The sequence below is a fragment of the Pagrus major genome, chromosome 15, assembly GCF_040436345.1.
Source record: "Pagrus major chromosome 15, Pma_NU_1.0".
NCBI lineage: Eukaryota > Metazoa > Chordata > Actinopteri > Spariformes > Sparidae > Pagrus > Pagrus major.
Window position 1 is genome coordinate 16,846,037 of NC_133229.1, and position 17,842 is coordinate 16,863,878.

Consider the following 17,842-nt stretch of genomic DNA (forward strand, 5'->3'; position numbering starts at 1 on the left):
ATCTGCACAGTAAAGTTTTCAAATGAAGTTTATCAAAAGCCAAAAGTGAAAGTGAAACGCCTCATAGTTTAGGCTCGATGAAGCAGAGCACATCTGCTCCTTTGAGTCACATCGATTACACATCTCAACAAAAATCACAGAAAGTTCTTTCACATAAATGAGATACACAGAGCAAAGAGCGAAGTCACAGGCATTCTCACCAAAAACATTCAAGGCTTGTTACACAATGCCAATGTTTACTGCAAGATTGCAGGTTTTAAAAACTCACGAAGACATGCCCAGTTTAAAAGACAAGTTCACCCAAAAAAGGAAAATTCAGTCATTATCTAGTCACCCTGATGCCGATGGAAAGTCGCGATGGAAGTTTAACAGTCCACAAAACATTTCTGGAGCTTCACAGCGAAACAGCATCACTGTTTTGCTGTAAAAAAAAAAAGTCTCCAGAAGCCCCAAGATCCAAAAATTGATTTAAAAAGATGTTATTTATTGGGTGCACGAGCTCGACTGCATGTCGAGGGTTTCAATAAAGTCTTTTTGGACGAGCTGTACAGAGCCATTTTATGTTTTCTGTTTTTCATTGTTTTTTTTTATGTTTTTAAACAAGTCCCTGTCTACTTCAGCTGTTCGGGAGAATGCTGCAGCACTGTTTTGCTGTGATGCTCCAGAAATGTTTAGTGGACTTTGAAAATTTACCTGACTTTCCATTGTTAGTGGGGCGAGTGGATAATGACTGAATCTTCATTTCTGGGTGAACTCTTCCTGTGACGGGAACTTCTGAAATTGCCAGTTATAATAGTAAATTCTTATCTCAAGGCCCATGTATCTCTTTCAGAGCTTTCTGCTGCATCACATGGCCTTCATCAGCAGATGGAGTTTGTTCAGTTGTAACAGAGAGTGAAGTGTTTATACAAAGAAAATGCTGTACACTTGTCCAATGTTTGCCTTGCATGGAGCATGTAGCACTGGTGCAAAGACAGAAGAAGACTATTACATTTCAATCCTAAGGTGTTGCACAGTTACGTGTCAGCTATTGGCTAAGATAGATTTGATTGTTTCAGGATGTAGTACTGATCTCATGTTCTGGTCCTCAACTGTTCTGGGCCTTCATTTTCTCCAGAAGTGAAGCTGAGAGTGGGAGGACTAATGATGCAGTAATTAAAGCAGGCGCCAAGCTCCAACACCACAGCAGCTTGCTGAGGAGTAACACTCAATATCCCCCCACCCCACTCCCACCCCGCCCAACTGTGCAGCTGGTCCTCTATTTGCATCTAAGGGAAGAAAACAACATGAGCATTCTGGATGCAGCACGACAAAGGATCAGCAACAGCCACAAAACAAATATCACCATGTGCTGTATATACAGTACACGTGTACAGTCACTAATTCACACTATGCTTTCTCTGGTATAATAAATACAGAGCTGAAACTCTTTGGAGTGCCATGTGACATATAACAGGAGCTATCAAGCTATTTCAGTAGTGATGGAGTGCCAGCAGAGAGTGTGTGTGTGCGTGTGTGTGTTATGTATTGCTCTATCAGCGTTCATCTTGGCTTGCCTTAAATGGGAACCAGAGGATGTCAAACAGTCAGATACTGATGTTCATTGGGAGGGAGTTTTCCATTATGGCTTAGCAAGTTGTTGAGCGAAACCAGGCGTAGATCTGAGCGATAGAAGATATACTTCTGAGCAATGCAACACTCAGATTAGTGTACACGCTGTTTAATTCACCAAACCTATATGTTCATGACCAAATCATAGCCAAGATTTATAGAAGCAGGGCGTACAGTAATACCATCCAGGTGCTCATGACTCCAGACCAGGAAACCTGAAAAAAGCAAGGGGCCAGAGGAAAAGTATAGTCATAGGCATAGTCACTCAGTACCAGGCTCTGCTTAATGACTTGGCCAGACCAGGCAATACTTTTTCAGGCTGGGGCCGGGGTGGAAAAAAACACAATGGCCTTAACTGGGAAATATTCGCCCACTGACTGTACGTGGACCAGAGACAATAAGCACTCTCCATCAAAGGCTTAGGGTTAAATAAACACCCGTCCTGCTGGGAATGTGTGGCTGAGTGTGTATGGGAAAAAGATAAAGGGGACTGGTGAGCGAAGAGGTCTCTGCGGGAGATAACAGGAGTGAGAAGAGAGAAGAAGTGCAACCCAGCCGCAGAACGTTATTTCATTCGATGAATATGCCTCCACAGTAACACAGTCGATGCAAAGAATCTGGACTTTCACCAAGTGTCCAAAATTTGCATTTTTGTCTTAGCTGCAAAACAGGTTGATAACAGTATGTGTCAGAAGACTTTGCAGAGGAGGACCTGACATGTGACACTCATAGTGTGGCCCCCAGATATGTACGCAGACGCTTCTTTGTAAGATGTGGCAAGGACAGACAAATATTTAAAGTGAGGACTTGAAACGCAAAGGCAAAGAGAGAATGTCAGATAAGCTTAAAAGTAAGACACAAGCCCTTGCAGCAGGAGGGCAGGGCTCTACGCACGGTAATGTCAGACCACCAGTTGGGTTTAAGGAGCAATTTGGCCTCTGGCATATCCAAATATCAGCGGTCATCAAAGACAACTGATTATGGTTTTAACTGTTTCCCGGACCAAGTTTTGCACCAAATAGATGGATTCAAATGGATGAGCCTTTTTTTCATACATGCTGTTGGAACATGGTCTTGGAGTTGCTTGTAGACAAGATTTCTGACCTGTGGAGAGAGCCAGACCAGCTGGTTCCTCCTGTTTACAGTCTTTAAGCTAAGCTAACCATCTTCTGGCTGGAGCTTCTTATTTAGCTTACACATACAAGAGTGGTATTGATCTTCTCATCCACCTCTCAGGAAGAAAGCAAATAAGCCTTATTTCTCAGAAAAGTTTAACCAGGAGCAAAGAGCACATATATTAACAAATCCTCCATATATTTAGCTAGGTTTGGCAATCAAGAACCGGAAACATTGAGAACTGGTTCCAAATCGTCCAGTTCATTGGGACTGGGTGCCTTCGAGCATATCAATTCAATTTATTAATGCAAGCGTGTTTTTCTGATAGATGCGCATTGCAAAACTAAGACATCAAACTCGTGCCGCTGGAAACTTGCAACAAGAAAGAGTCATGGCGGAGGGGAAGAAACAGTCATGACCACAGTGATAGTTGTTACGTCTGAAGAAACCTGATTTCAAGAAAGGGTGGAAACACCAGCAACATGCTGACACACCTTTTTCCACAACATGGGCTAAAATCACAAGAATGAAATGTATTTGACACTCTGCTTCCCAACTGAGCAGCATGTCTGTTACTGAGGGTAAATATCCTGCGTAAATTTGCAGTGGTTAAATTTTCGAGCTGGTTCTTTATATGTTTTTATATGATTTTATTTATACCTAAAGCTCACTTGAAAGTGTTCACAGCGAACTACTAGTAGCTCATGAATACACTGAACTGAACAAAACTCTTTCACTCCATCTTTCTCATTGGTTTTTGTAAAGAAACAGTAATACGTTCCATCAGCCCAACTGTAACTATAAATATAACAAATTCACAGTTTAGTAATCACTGGTGTACAACAGGCACTGTCTGACATGTTTTAATTATAGTCAGAATTTATATCAACTGAAACTTAAAGGAAACGGACACAAAGTCGACTCTTAGTCGACTTTAACTCTGGTCCTTGCCTTAATGATGTTAGCACGGCTAAGAGTCTGTTTGCTTTTACACAACAAAGTTTAAGCTGGAAAGAGAAAACACAGATCAGGAAAGATTCCTAAGGCTATTCCTGTACAACGCAATAATGTAATTTCTGACATAAATGAATTGAAAGTGAAGTACTGCTGAGTTTGTTATAATTTCCTTAAAAGTCAATCTAGACTGCAAAGCTATCCCTTCCAATTATCCAATCCATAAAGACATTTGACATCTTTGAGCAACGCACAACATCAGCATCCCGTTTTTAAACCCTGTAGCTGCTGGCGATAAGAGCTCGGTGATCTAATGTGGAGCAGAGCGGGGAGGACAGATATCTCAACACCCTGCTTCTGCGACAGCACAGTCAGGCTGCGAGCCACGGCTCCTTTATTTCAGGAGTTGGGCTTCTATGGAGATAAAAGAGGTATGAACACTTCTGTAATCATTCAGTTCGTGTCTCCACGGTGGACTCCGTTGCTTTGAGGAAACACAGCAGGACAGGGAGTAAAGCATGTGCGTGTGTTCATGTTAGTGTGTGACTATAACAAACACACTAAGAGGTGTAAAACCGACATCATCACAACAGAGTGTATGTGAGTGAAGTGGATGTGGATCACAGATAAAAACATAAGTGGACGGGAGGCCTGCTGTTGCTAAGCGAGCTCTTTAAAACACACACTTTGGGTTTACAAGATGAAAGTGAGCCAAATTCCTTTGATAAACAGCGCTGACGCAAGCTTAAGCACTGCACATAAACTGTGCGCACGATTCCAGGTATAAATACCAACGGTTTCAAGACAAACCATTAAAAATATTACAACATAAACCTCCTTCTGCAACATATCCAACATCATCTGCTTCTGGATTATCCAAACCTAGTGTTCTTAAAGAAGATCATAGCTCTGGGTTTGTTCTTAGTAGAGAAAATCCCAGCCATAACAAAACCCACACGGTCAGCCTCAACCAGAGAGTTTGATGAAAACAAAGAGAGAAGTCAGCAAGAAGTTGTGAACTTTCCGACCATATCATCATGTGAACTGAGAAAAAAAACGGCTATACAAAACCACCTACAGAGGAGTTACTAAGGAGTTCCACTCAAATCCACTCAGCAAAACTGCCTGACCATCAGAAATCAAGACACGTGCCCCGTTGACAACTGGCATTAACATGTGTCTTCAGTAACCTGATCACAAGTGGACAGCTCTACATACGTCAGTTCACACCTACCATTCGAATGCGTCACCACATGCGTCTCAAATGACCACTTGTGATCAAATCTCACTTCTCCGCTCTATATGCAAATAAACATGTTACTCATTTCTGTTTGCAAAGACCAAATGTGTTTGATGAATTTACTGGTCATCAGACCACAAACGAGAAAAGAACTGGGCTGGAAAAACACAAACGCTGCCACAGCAGAGTGTTTCTGAAGGCTGTGCTTCAATGACTACTGAACAACATGACTACATATCTTATATTTTTTGATTTTTATGTCCATAAGCTGCTCTGCCTCAACTTTCTGTGATTACAAAGTGTCCTGATGGACAGATAGCTTTACTGTTGCTAAAGCTAACTGCTGCCAACTATAGCTGCTGTTAGCTAGTGAGCTCAAATGGTCATGCAGCTAGCGGTGCAAATTAGCTTTAAGGCCTAACTAAGCCTTTGTAAGATTTATTAACAGCTGTTTGTTAGCTCCACAGCTAACTGAGCTAACTGCTTAAGGGCAACTACAGTTAGCAGCAGATTACATGTTTCTGTAAACAAGCATTTGCAAGATTTTGCTTCACCAAATCACAAAATACTTATGGTTTTTGTCATAAGATTTTAAGATTTCTGCCTTTAAAACTTCAACCTGCCCGAGCAATATTCAATTCATCTTTATTGTATTGGGGTTCCAGCAGATATTTCAGACACAGCCATCTTAAAACTTCAGCACATAATAACAAAAGCCGAAACATAATGTGATGTTGTACTACAAAACATACTACAAAATAACTAAACCTCGGCAGCAGATCAATAATAAGACCCAGCTTTTAGGATAATCCTCCCTTAATTCTCTCTTCTTTTAAATGTTACACAAGATGCAAGGAGCTGTAAGTAGATGACGAAAGAGAAAGCCTCATTGACGTTCTTTGTCTGATGCAAGTACAATGATTTAATTTGAAAATACCACAAATACACTCAACACCCTGAGACACCATGAATGAGTTAACAGCAAGGCATGTCTGAACATGGAGGTGCAGCTTGGGAAATCCACAGTGTGTGTTCTGGCTGGAGACAGAGACATGGAGATCTTCTTCAGGTAACTCCTCTCTTCAGCATGTGCAGATAGGAGATGGCTGTTGCTGAGGCCTAAAGGCCCCGAGGCTGCAGGGCACCAACATCTACCAATGCACCATCGCAACATGACATTAGCACACTGTGGGTCTGACTGTTACCACCTAATCAGCCCTACGTGTGTACGAGCACAGAGCATTCTGTTCTCAACCCGGTTACTCAAGTAACCTGGTTTTGTGTTGATGCATTTTTATGTCAAACAGACAGTAAATTGGTTAGAATAACCCAGTTAAAGCTTAGAAACCTTCCAAACATGGCACAGTTATTTACCACATTCTATGTTCACTGTGTGGTTGTCAATGTCTGTGAAAATCAGACCTGCAGCACAACATTTTGATAGCATGGCTTCACGAATCAAATGACACTTAAAAACTACTTTGGAGTCCTTAAAGGATAGCTTCCCCAGAAAACGGAAATTCAGTTTTTATCTACTCATCCCCCTGCCGCTGGAAAGTCGGGGGAAGTTTTCGTAGTCCACAAAACATTTCTGGATCTTCACAACACAACATTGTTGCAGCAACAACCAAAGTAGATGGGGACTTGTTTTAAAGCTGAAATAATCCCCCCAAAAAAATCTAAAAATTGCTCCATACCGCTTATTTGGCTAATCCAAGTTTCTGGAATACACACATGATTTTCCATCAGCATGGGGGTCAGTAGATAATTACAACTTTTTCATTTTTGGTGAACTGTTCCTTTTACACATCTCCCATCTTTTGACTTTAATGAGCCTTGTTTATTACTGTGACTAGTGCAACAATTCCCGGAGGTGACTTATCTCTTGTACTGAAAGGAAAGATCCAAGGTGACCAAAATAAATAAGTCAGATAAAACTGACCAAAGAACAGTGACCTCTGTAGCGGACAGGACCACCACAACCTGCTAAAAGTGACTGAACTTGATAGTCACTAAGTTCCTGTTGCATCATATCCATTGTGATACTGTGTGCAAGTTTTCATGGGGACTGAACCCCCACTGTTGTCTCTTGAGGGAATCTTCTGAATGAGTCCCTCCTAATCAGTACGATGGGTGGGGGGGTGGGGGTGGTGGGGGGGGGCGGTGTCCCTCCCAAGCTTTCCCATCCTGGATAATTATGGCTCTTGGAGTGAACCCAAGCTTCCCTTGCTTGGCGTCGACACTCCCACCCTTATCCCAGTTCCTTATCTGGGTCCAATGGGGCCTGGCTATTCATTGTCCCAGTCTGCTCGCACACACATTGTCAAATCCTCTTGAGTGAGGTCAATGAACTCTGGAAAAAGTTGGCTGTGTTGACCCACTGTAAAGTCCCTGTCTCATTTATATATGACTGTGAGTTGGTGTGTACATCTCTAAGTTCACATGTACGTCTGGGATTGCGTCGTTTCCCCTGAGAGACCCCCGCTATCAACTCTCCTGACTGGTTCACTGAGCGACTGCTTATTTTGCTTGGTAAGATCAACAGCTCAGGCGAGTTAGGGGGGACGGATCGTTCTCTACATCAGCAGCATGATCATGTCCACACCTCTGCTTGTTTGGGCCGAAGCAGACTATTCTGCTCTGCTCTTGTTTGGGGGGCACGGTGACCTGACTCAGCAACTGGGAGATACAGCTCAGAAAAACAGCCAGATAAGCTCGATGTTAGTAACAACTGAGCAACTGATCTTCTTTCCATTTTTTCCTGTACTGTGCTGTTTACTTTGCCTTACATCAAACAGACAGTCAAACAACGCCTCCACTCTTACTAACTCTAACTGATTCAACATTCTCTAACCAATCACCAGAGAGCAACGTATCTGCATGAGTCTAATGTCATTTTAAGGCAACACTGATGCGTCACCTCATTGGATTGCTTTTTCAACTGACAGATCAGTCAACTCAGTGGAGTGGGCATATTCCAAGGTCTAGACTGTTTACTCCCACCTGTCATTATGTTATCAAAATTGTACAACATTTCATTCTATCAAGAGTTACTGTAGAGGCAAGACAAGCTCTCCAAGCTAGATAGCTTGCTTACTTTCAGTTGAAAATCTTGTTAGCATCGGCCCATCAGGAAACTCTGTACACCACAAGAGTTGAGGCAGAGCAGCCAAAGGACATCAGAGATAAAAAACATTTTCTCCATTAAATATGATCCAGTTTCACTAGCATAGTTGATGTTGTGTGACTTAGTGCTATAAAGCTTTACGCACTTTTCTCGGGAGATACTACCGCCCACTCGTTATACAGTGCAAATACAAGCAGGATGCAGAGTGAGACTGACAGAGACACCATTTCCCCTATGACATGCCAGTTTACCATCAGAATGATTCTGAGGTTATTTTAAGACAAAATAGTTACATAATGTTGCTTCAAGCTAACTTGTTGACTTCTGCCTGGCTATCACAGTGATCATCTGAAACAAGTCATTGAGTCTGGCACACTTTCTATCATGAGAGTGACTGGCTATTTGAAAAAAAACCCAGAGCACTGAGTGACGCAGACAACAAGGGTTTACCTTGCTAGCAAAAAAATGGTGAAAGGCTACGGGGTCTGTGGCAGGCAGAGGTGGCCTTTAGCTGCAGGGCTTTTCTTTCAAAACTTACCATCTGCTCACCTGCTGTGGCAACATCTTTCCACTTCCAAAATGAGGTTTAAATGCAAACGATTATTCAGGCAATAGCACGCAACATGCAAAGTATACAATACACTTTACATTGTGTGGTGTTGTTTGACTGACAACGAGACTGGAACATTCACACCAGTCATGAAACCATTGTCGTAAATGTTATTACCACAGAGGTGTTGCTTTAAAATAAAAGCATTAGCTACAGCGTGTCAATCTAACACACACTGTGTGGTACAGGTATAGCTAATCATCTTACAATAAATACCAATTAATTTTTCTAACATCTACCATTTTCTTACCAGCTTCAATGATCAGGATGTTATTTTAGCACTCTTAAATTCTTATGTTGAGGGGATAATAAAGAGTTTGTCGTGATAAACAAAGAAAAATACACATTAGAAGATAAAAACTCATCAACAGTTACATTATGAATCAAGACTTAAAGGTCCCATTTTGTAGAAAGTGAGATTTCCATAAAGCAAGTCTAGGTGCTATAAAAATAAGAGTGAAAGTATCAAAACGCTCAGTCAAAAGAGAAATTTACACAGCTTATAATCAGAAAACTGTTGCTTTAAACGGACTTCCGTAAGGTTGCAATGTCACAATTGTACAGCCACAGTCGTCAGCCACGCCCCGTAGCACAGCCGTGGTTTCAAAAACACCAACAGATGCAGAAACGCAGTGGGCGGTGCCTGATTAGGTTTGTGAGAGCTGACCAATGAGAGCAGGCGGAGCTTTTCGGAAAGAGTCAGGCGCTAAAACGGAGTGTTTCACACAGAGGGTGAAAAGTGCTGCAGCATAGACAGAATGAGTAATAATGTGTTTTTTCAACATTAATACAGGAAAACCTTTTCTAGTGTGAACCTAAAAATGAGCACATGTGGGACCTTTAAATAAGAAATTAGTGTAATTTCTCAAAAAATGTTAATCATATATTATTTCTTATAATTAATCAGGAAACATCATCTCCACTGCAAGATGCTCCATACTGGTGAGGAATACATCATACTCAAAATCCTGACTTTTCGTCAATGGCTGGTGGCAATGTTCGGCTCCCTCCGACATCTTTTTCCTTTTGAAATTCTAATTCCGTGTTATGACAGGATGGAGGAGGGCAGAGCAGGGGGGAACACCAAAATAGCATCATCTGATCTTTCTTTCATAAACTTTTCCACTCCTGCAGCAACACACTGGAACAGACTTTGGCAGAGGAAGAAAGGCAAAATCAAGCTGTCAGATGAAGTATTTAGTCACAGTCTCTGCTGCTGAGCTTCTCCTCATAAAAGTTGAGCTCAGAAGTCTGGAGAAAACATGGAGAGCTGGACACAAAGCAAAGACTTGATATTAAGAATGAAGCCATTTTCACAATGTTAGCTTCCTCCATTTCCAACCTTTTATCAACACAGCGTCACGTCTGGTATCACACATTTGTGCTACTACTGCCAACACTATAAATACACATCCTGAATGCTCAATTACATTATTCAGTTAGGGAATTCACTACCATCAGGCGTGTGACTAAGGGCTAAATATAGTCTCCAGACTCCATGCTGGCTGCAGAAACATCTTCACATGTTTACAAGGAAAATGAATTTCTGAAGCACTAATGAGATGCAGAGAAGTCACTGAATAGACACTGTATACACTGTAATAGTCACTGAAGACAAAGTACTGGGAGCAGTGTATGCGTAGCTTCCAGGTCTGAGACAGGAAATTTTTCCTGCTCTGTTCTATCTTTGGTGGTGTAAATATGCCAGCTCAGTGGGGTCCCGGCTGTGATAGCCTGAGCTAATGAGCTGTCAGTGGACAGGAGAGGGAGAAACAGGGGAGGCGAGTGGGGGAGAAACAGGGAGACATGATGAAAAATAAGTTGGAGGACCATACCCACAAGGGGGGCTATTCATAGTAATCTATTGCATCAGCATATGGTCATCTTGGCTTGGCAAACAGGAGGTGTGTGTAACCAAAAACAGAGTAGTTATAATCAAAAGACAACCACAGCCAGTGACTAGTGTTTACCACAATGAGAGCACTTGAGGAGAATGTAGGAGCCATCATTAAGATAATATGAACAGAGTCGAGCCACATAGTCTTCGAAAGCAAACATCTGTGTACATCCTCAACAATAACAGCAAGCTGTTTGTCAGATTTTCATCATTTGGATTGACCCAACTGTGCTTTCCACTGGAAAGTCTCCAAAAGTAATTTTACGATCTCTCAGTTGCTGTCAGCAAGCCAGATTCACTTACCACCAGAGATCGCATAATGAACAAAGACGCTTAAATCACACCTATAGTTTGTTTTCTCCAGACCCAAACATGGTGTAAAAGTTTACTTTGGTACTTTTTTGTTAGATTTATTTAGGTTCAAACTGCACACATGCAAGCACACACAGGCCTGTAAACATAAATGGCAAAGTCTTTTGTAAGAGGGAAGAGGTTCTGGGTGGTGGAAGATGTTAAATCAACTGGATTCCAGTCCTTGCAACTGAAGTGATGCATGTTGGAAATATCTGCACAGGCTTGTCTGAAATATATTGTCTCAGATGTTCATGTCCAGTAAAGAATGCATGAATTATAGGTGGTAGCGTGCAATCTGCTGTGTTTGTCAGTTTTTCAAGCATGAATTTCAACGTCCAAACTTTCCGTCTCGGAGTTGTTTCCTGTGACTGGTTTGTTGGTGCAGTGTAGATTACCTTCACACTTCAAGAACTATACCTCAGTGTTCTTTCAAAATGAACCCTGAGCCTTAGGAGTCACAATGCTTTTATTTGGTGACACCCAAGTTGAGTCAGTATGGTGCCCACCTGTTTAAACAAACTACTACGAGAAGAAAAACACTCCAGAGCTCTGCAAACATGTTCGATATGATCATGCCCACATACTGGCATGAGTTTCCAACCACAGTTCAACCACAGTGACAGCCTAAGTGCCCATGAAACCACTAGCAGAGTGCTATTTGATTACGCATTTTTGCGTGTTTCCTGTAAAAACAGGAAACTAGGAAAGGACTTCTTGTGGATATTGACTGATTTATGATTGGCGTTTACAGTAGCCAATAGCGCTAAAAGGGCTTCCACCATGCAGCTAGCAGTCATAGCTAGCTGAATCTGCCCAGACTGGGAGCTCTTGGTGAGCACAGCCAGACCAGGACCAAACGCAGCCCCTGAGACAGACAGAAGCTGTGTTTGAAGACAGGGAATACAGTACTGAGGTAGTTTTTCCTGCTAGGTTTGGCTCCTGGTACTCCAGAGGCTGAGTCAGGTAATCGGACCGCTTACTGCACATTTAACTAAGCTAACTAAATTAACTAAAAGCAGCTACAGTCAGCAGCAGTTAGCGATAACTTTAGCAACAAGTAAAGCTATCTGTGTATCAGCAAGCTCCGTAAATCAGAGTTAAGGCTCACAGAAACACTCTCTTTGGCGAGTCGTAAAAATTTGAGAAAGCGTTTCATTGGACACAAAATTACAAGTGCAGGATGAGTCATCAACATTTTTTATTGTTTTCCAGAAAATGACTAACTCTAAAATACCATTAAGAACACATACAGAATTACTTCTAGCTCATTGCTGGGCCAGATAGATACTGGCGTATAGGTGACGATCAGCACAAGACATGTGGGGGAAAAAAGCATCTATTTGATTCCATGGGAAGTTTAACTAATATAATGACTCTTCATTATCAATTACAGGTTGCTGCAACTGAGAAAGCTACGTATTCATTCATTTATTCATCAATTTCTGCACTCACTCTTTTCTTTCCCTGTAATGACCATAAGCAGGCATGGCCACTGAAAACAGTTGACTGACAGAAAGCGAAATCTTTAACTGGCTTCATGTATGGTGAACTTTCACTAAAGGCTGACTTTGGATCAGGAATCCCACAGGACCCATGGGAATCCCGCAGTCCCTTCCCACTGCAGCTTCAGGATGGGAACGAATAATAAAACCAAGCCCGGGGAGCAGATATCCTGAGGCTTGCGGGGACTAAATGTATGATGAAGGATAATAAATGTTAAAGCCTAAGCGTCATCCAGCAGCCATTTAATACCCCCTAATTGTTTCAACACAAGGTCAACATGTAGCATTCTTTGGCAAACATAGATTGAGAGGCCAGTTTTTGAGCTACATCAGTGCAAGTGAACGGGTCTAATCACTTGAACATTAAAACTAGATGTACCATCTAGCAAAAGACCGGCAATACTCAACATGATTGAAACAGGATTGTGATGAAGTGATGAAAACAGGACAGGTTTGATTAGGACCAGAGAAAAGGGTAAGAACTTTTCAGTTCAGTGTGTACAGTACCATATGAGGTGTTTTAACATTGCGTCTCTTTGTTGTCATATCTGAGTGGCTGCATGCTGCTCTATTTAATCAAGTCGCCATTAACAACTGAGCCCTTCTGTTTTTAGCCTGACCGTTTAACTTATTGAAAAAGTAAAACAGCAAACAGACAGTGCAGCTCTCACCTGGAGGGGAACTTTACCTTAGAAAGACAGAATGAGCATGTGAGACTCTACAAAAAGCAAATAATGGTTAACTGTTGGCCGTTTTAAACACGCCACAAACCGATGTTTGCCGTCATAATTACATTCAGTGAGGATGGCTCCGAGGGCCGACAATGCAAATGGAAAATGACTTGAGCTTGAAGGATGACTGTTTGTCTTTCGCTTTAGATGTTCAAACAATAACTGATAACTGGAGTCAGAGAAGGCAGACCGGCAGACTATTCATCATGCACAGGTTACACGAGTGTATCTAAAAAACAGCACGATGGATTAGAGATTATTTCACACATGACGGAGAGTGAAGGTAAGATCCGGAGGAGTACTGTTACAAGCGTTAAAAAAAGGAACTGTAAGACAGCATCTTGGAACAGCAGTGCTGTGTGACTTAAAAGTTGAAGCAGACACTAAGACTGGCAGAGTTGGAGGTCCGTTGGGCCACCTACAGTGTACAGCTTGCGGGCACAACCATTGTGCTGTGAAGCAGTTTATGAATCCACCATCTAAGACATTTTATCTTGTGGTGAGATTCTTTTAGCTGCTCTAGAGCAAATTTAGCGACTGAGTGCTATTCTGAGGAGGCTTCTACATCACCTGAAACACAGAAATTATAACTTTTAGCTGCAATCAAGCTATGCTTTTTTGTCGAGATAGTCTGTCAAATAAACGTAGTTGAGTGGAAGCGTAAAAAAGCAGAAAATGGAAATACTTAAGTTAGGTACCTCAAAATTGTACATGAGTAAATTGTACATACTTAAGTTACATCACTGGTTATTTTAATTTCAATATAAATAAAGGCTTCGATCAATACGTGCAGAGTGGCAAGTCAAACACACACAACTGCATGTTGAGGCTGTTTAGAGTGTATTTACATTTGTGATGCCTGCAAACACAGGAGCCTGCAGCCATGTAATATGAGCTGTACAGTTACAAAAAGCATATTTTCCATCTCGAGATCAAACTATATGCGGTGAAATGGGAATATACCTCTAACACAGAGGGCCTGGTGTGTTTCATATTGTATCTTGTAGGTTCGGGGTTAGGCTACGCAGCCATAACACAGAATCTTCTCATCTACAACCGACCTCATAGTGAAAAAAAACATTAAAAGGGAGTCCACAAAGACTTCATTCAACTCATATATGCATCATAAGGAGTGCCAAAACACTGCTGACTATAGTTAGCTTCTTATATGACCACCACACCCACTCATAGAATGAAATATTCTTTAATGTGCTTTTTTTTTTTTGCTCAGTCTGTTAGAAGTCTTTTGGAGGAAAAAAAATCCACAAGACACCCAAAGCACGCTGCTTGTGAGAGGCAGGCTATTTATAGGCTTACTCCAGCGAGGGAGACAGCTCTTCCCTCATGTTTGGGATCAGCTCTTCACGCAGGCGAAAGGAGGGAGGAAGAGGGGGGACTCTATTGACACAACACTGAAAGTGACACAAAGTGTCTGAACTTGAAGCATTGAATCGTAACAAGCTTCCATCGTAATTAACTGCCATTGTGCGTCGAGCTACAGCCTAACAAACACACAGCTAAGATATGAATATCATTCAGCAACCTGCACAGACACTCCTTAGGAGGCCTGGCACACCTATTTTTACAGTGAGCATGCTTTTGCTTTCTTCAGCCAAGCAAGCGGCTTTATCTGGAGTGAATATTTGAATGCTGCTTTTTCTCATAATGATGCAAATAGGATGTTGGTGAGCGTAAAGTCTCAATCGGCATCAGTGTTATTCATAATCCTGTCTACTCGAGGAAACACCCTGCCTCTTTAGGGTTTTCCCTGGATTTGTGGAAGGTTTAGGTGCATGTTTTTGGTGGAGGTTTGGGGTCCTCCCACAAGAACTGGTCTAAAACAGGGGTGCCCAAAGTTTTACCCTTTGAGGGCCAAAATGGTAATTTAATGGTGGACCATGGGCCAAAAGCAACCGCCTATTGTGTCAAGATGCAAAATAGTACTTTTATACAGAAGCCCGAGAGGCAAGTCAGAAAAAACAAACCTGGTGATCCTCTTTCTAAGTTGTATATAAACTGTGTTCTCTCTCTGTGTTTATGGAATATGTGCGGCTATGAACATGCAATTTCACATCATTCTAGACCATTATTATGATTATATCTGTGTGCAAAAAGCTGAAAAGCTAGCACAGATAACAAATAATCAACACCCAAAAAGCTTAATGATAAAACTTGCAAAACACGTCCACTGGGTACAAACTACGACCATTACAATCTATCACTTAGTTAGTTTTGATACTCTCCACATTCATCTTGCCTCAATTTGCTGCACCTAAGCCCTTTAGTGTTAAGGGAAACCCTGCTCTCATACTGCAGGGCAGCCCTGACATGAATGAAACATCGGCGATTGTGCTGTGTTTTGCAGAAAAACTTTTAAAAAATAGGTGGCGAGCATGAAGCATCTCCAGTGATGCAGTGGTAAACTAATACACTCCTTTATAAAAGACATATATTGTAAATATTCCTTTTTAGTGATCTCCACAAATCAATCTAACTTCTATGACACTTTCATTGTGCCATATGGTTTGTGCTTCTTAAAAAAAACAAACCCTCATTTAACTCACATGAGTTTTGTTTCACTTGCTGTGATTAGCATGAAAGGTGGATGTACCCTGCAAAGGTAAAGTGCAGCTGTATACCTGATTACCCAAGTTACAAGCTGGATCATGGAAGAGAGCCACTACAGTCATGGAGGCACTACAGCAAGTGAGAGATGATGATCAGTGCTCACATACATCCATACAGAACAGGCAGAAGACATGAAAGAGAAAGTGGGTCACTGCACGTGTAGGGCACATAACCATCAACACACAGAGCTAGCATGGGTCTGCGTGGTTAAGACAGGCCCATGTGTTTATATGCGAGAGCATAGGTGACAGAGACTTGAACACACACACGAGTCGTGACCAGCTGAGACGTTATGAGAGTTGACAGTGTGAAAGATAACAAGTGGAAAAGACAACAGTGGTGTAAAGAGAGAGCACTTGACGGACAACGTTACATCAAAGGAGTAAAACTCACATCCTCGAACAGAGATCCAACGTTGGCTGTCACCAGCAGTATTCCTGTGCCTTGCGCTGCTGTCAGCTTCCCTGCCATAATTCTCTCGCAGGTGGGTCGTGGACTTGCACAGCGGACTTTGTGGGTAAGAAGCGGCGAGAAAGAAAGAAACAGAAGCCGGCTGAATGTCTCACGGAGCTGGTTATAAGACTGGGTATCTGCCACTGAAGCCGGGGTTGAGGCGGCTCGGCTGGAGCATATTTTTCAGCAGTGGCCGTGCATCTACTAGGAGTTGCTTTGCAGTAGAGGGTCCGTTGGCGGCGGCGGCGGCGGCGGCGGTTAGCGTGCTGCTTCTCGTGCTACTTTTTCACGTTCAGAGCCATCGCAAAAGTTTCCGTTTTAATCCACGGCGAGTGGCCGAGGGCTCTGGGTCATTTCAGCTACGAGTGTTTCCCTGGCTTTTGTGCAGTGTAAAAGTCTCCCTCCGAAAGCAGGACTCTCTGCCAGGACCATTGCCTTCACTGTTTGGAGAGGATAGGCTGGAGTCCTTCGCCGCTCTGACGTCACCGTGCCAATGGAAACACGGGGCTGTCTTAAAGGGCCAGCGCACCGTAAACACAGCGGCTCTGCCTCCAGCGGCACGGCGTCCATTATCGGACACAGCTGGAGGTGAGAGAGTGTTTGTCCTTTTTCACTGGTCAAAAATGCCACTTAGACCCGCTAACATCAGGCTTGTGTGTGCAATGGGAGTGTGTTAACTCGGCATTTACGCCTGGGTCAATTGACTCTGCAGGACACACGGGTTTTTATCACCACAGCTCAGCTCGGCTTTGATCTAAACATTAGACCCGGGTGAACCAAGCCCCCAGGAAGTGGGTCGGGGTTTGAAGCCAATTTTCGTAGTGGCCGAACCCTGTAACTACAGCGCGACCTGGTGCACTTCGGCCCAAAAGAACCTTTTCCCATAAGCCAACACTGTGAAAGAAGGGGCTGTAAATCGGTGGATAACCAATAACATTTGGAAAGTCTAGGAGAGCCGCACGATTCAATTATTTTATCCTCATTCGAGATAGCCGGGCGCTGAACCAGAAGTTAGCCGCGCAAAGTGATGACGCAGAGGTAGATGTTTCCTTCACCACCGCTGGAGTTTGGGCGTGTACGTGAGTCTAGTCACAAACCATGAACCAGTTGCAACCAGGGAATAAGTTAAACGCCATGTCTCCTTTCCTTGCATATATGGTTTAGGATTTTTAGTCTTTGCTTGCATTTCCCCCTTCTTGGATAGCTCAGTATGGAGACAACAATAAGACAAGAGATCTGTCCTGGGTCAAATTTAAAAATCAAGATCTTTGATTTGAAGGTCCAGTGTTTAGGTTTTAGAGGGATATGTCAGCAGGAATGTAATATTTATCATCAGTGTATGATTTTGGCCAGTCTCATGAGGCATAGCACAACTACTGCTACCAAATAAATAAATAAATCAATAAACAATTGACTCCCATAAATAAATCATAATGCAAGCAATGTAAGAGATGATATATTGACTTTTGACAGTGTGGTTCTTGTGAAACCAAACCATAAAGACTTTGGACAGCAGTCAGATTAATTGACATGACATATTGTTGCAACAGTAATTGTTGTATCCACCCAACACCAACAGAGGGGGTGGAATGAAACAAGTTTGAGGCCAGTTTTCCCAA

At 42.4% G+C, this 17,842-nt stretch overlaps 1 protein-coding gene across 1 annotated transcript in view; it reads right to left on the minus strand.

The window, feature by feature from the left end:
• inpp5a (inositol polyphosphate-5-phosphatase A) overlaps window positions 1–16,665 on the minus strand; it is a 148,590-nt gene extending 131,925 nt beyond the window's left edge. Inside the window, exon 1 of the mRNA XM_073482092.1 lies at window positions 16,164–16,665. Coding sequence (XP_073338193.1) covers window positions 16,164–16,241 — 78 coding nt within the window. The 5' untranslated portion in view covers window positions 16,242–16,665. The remainder of the gene's footprint in view (window positions 1–16,163) is intronic.
• Between the last annotated feature and the right edge of the window lie 1,177 nt (window positions 16,666–17,842).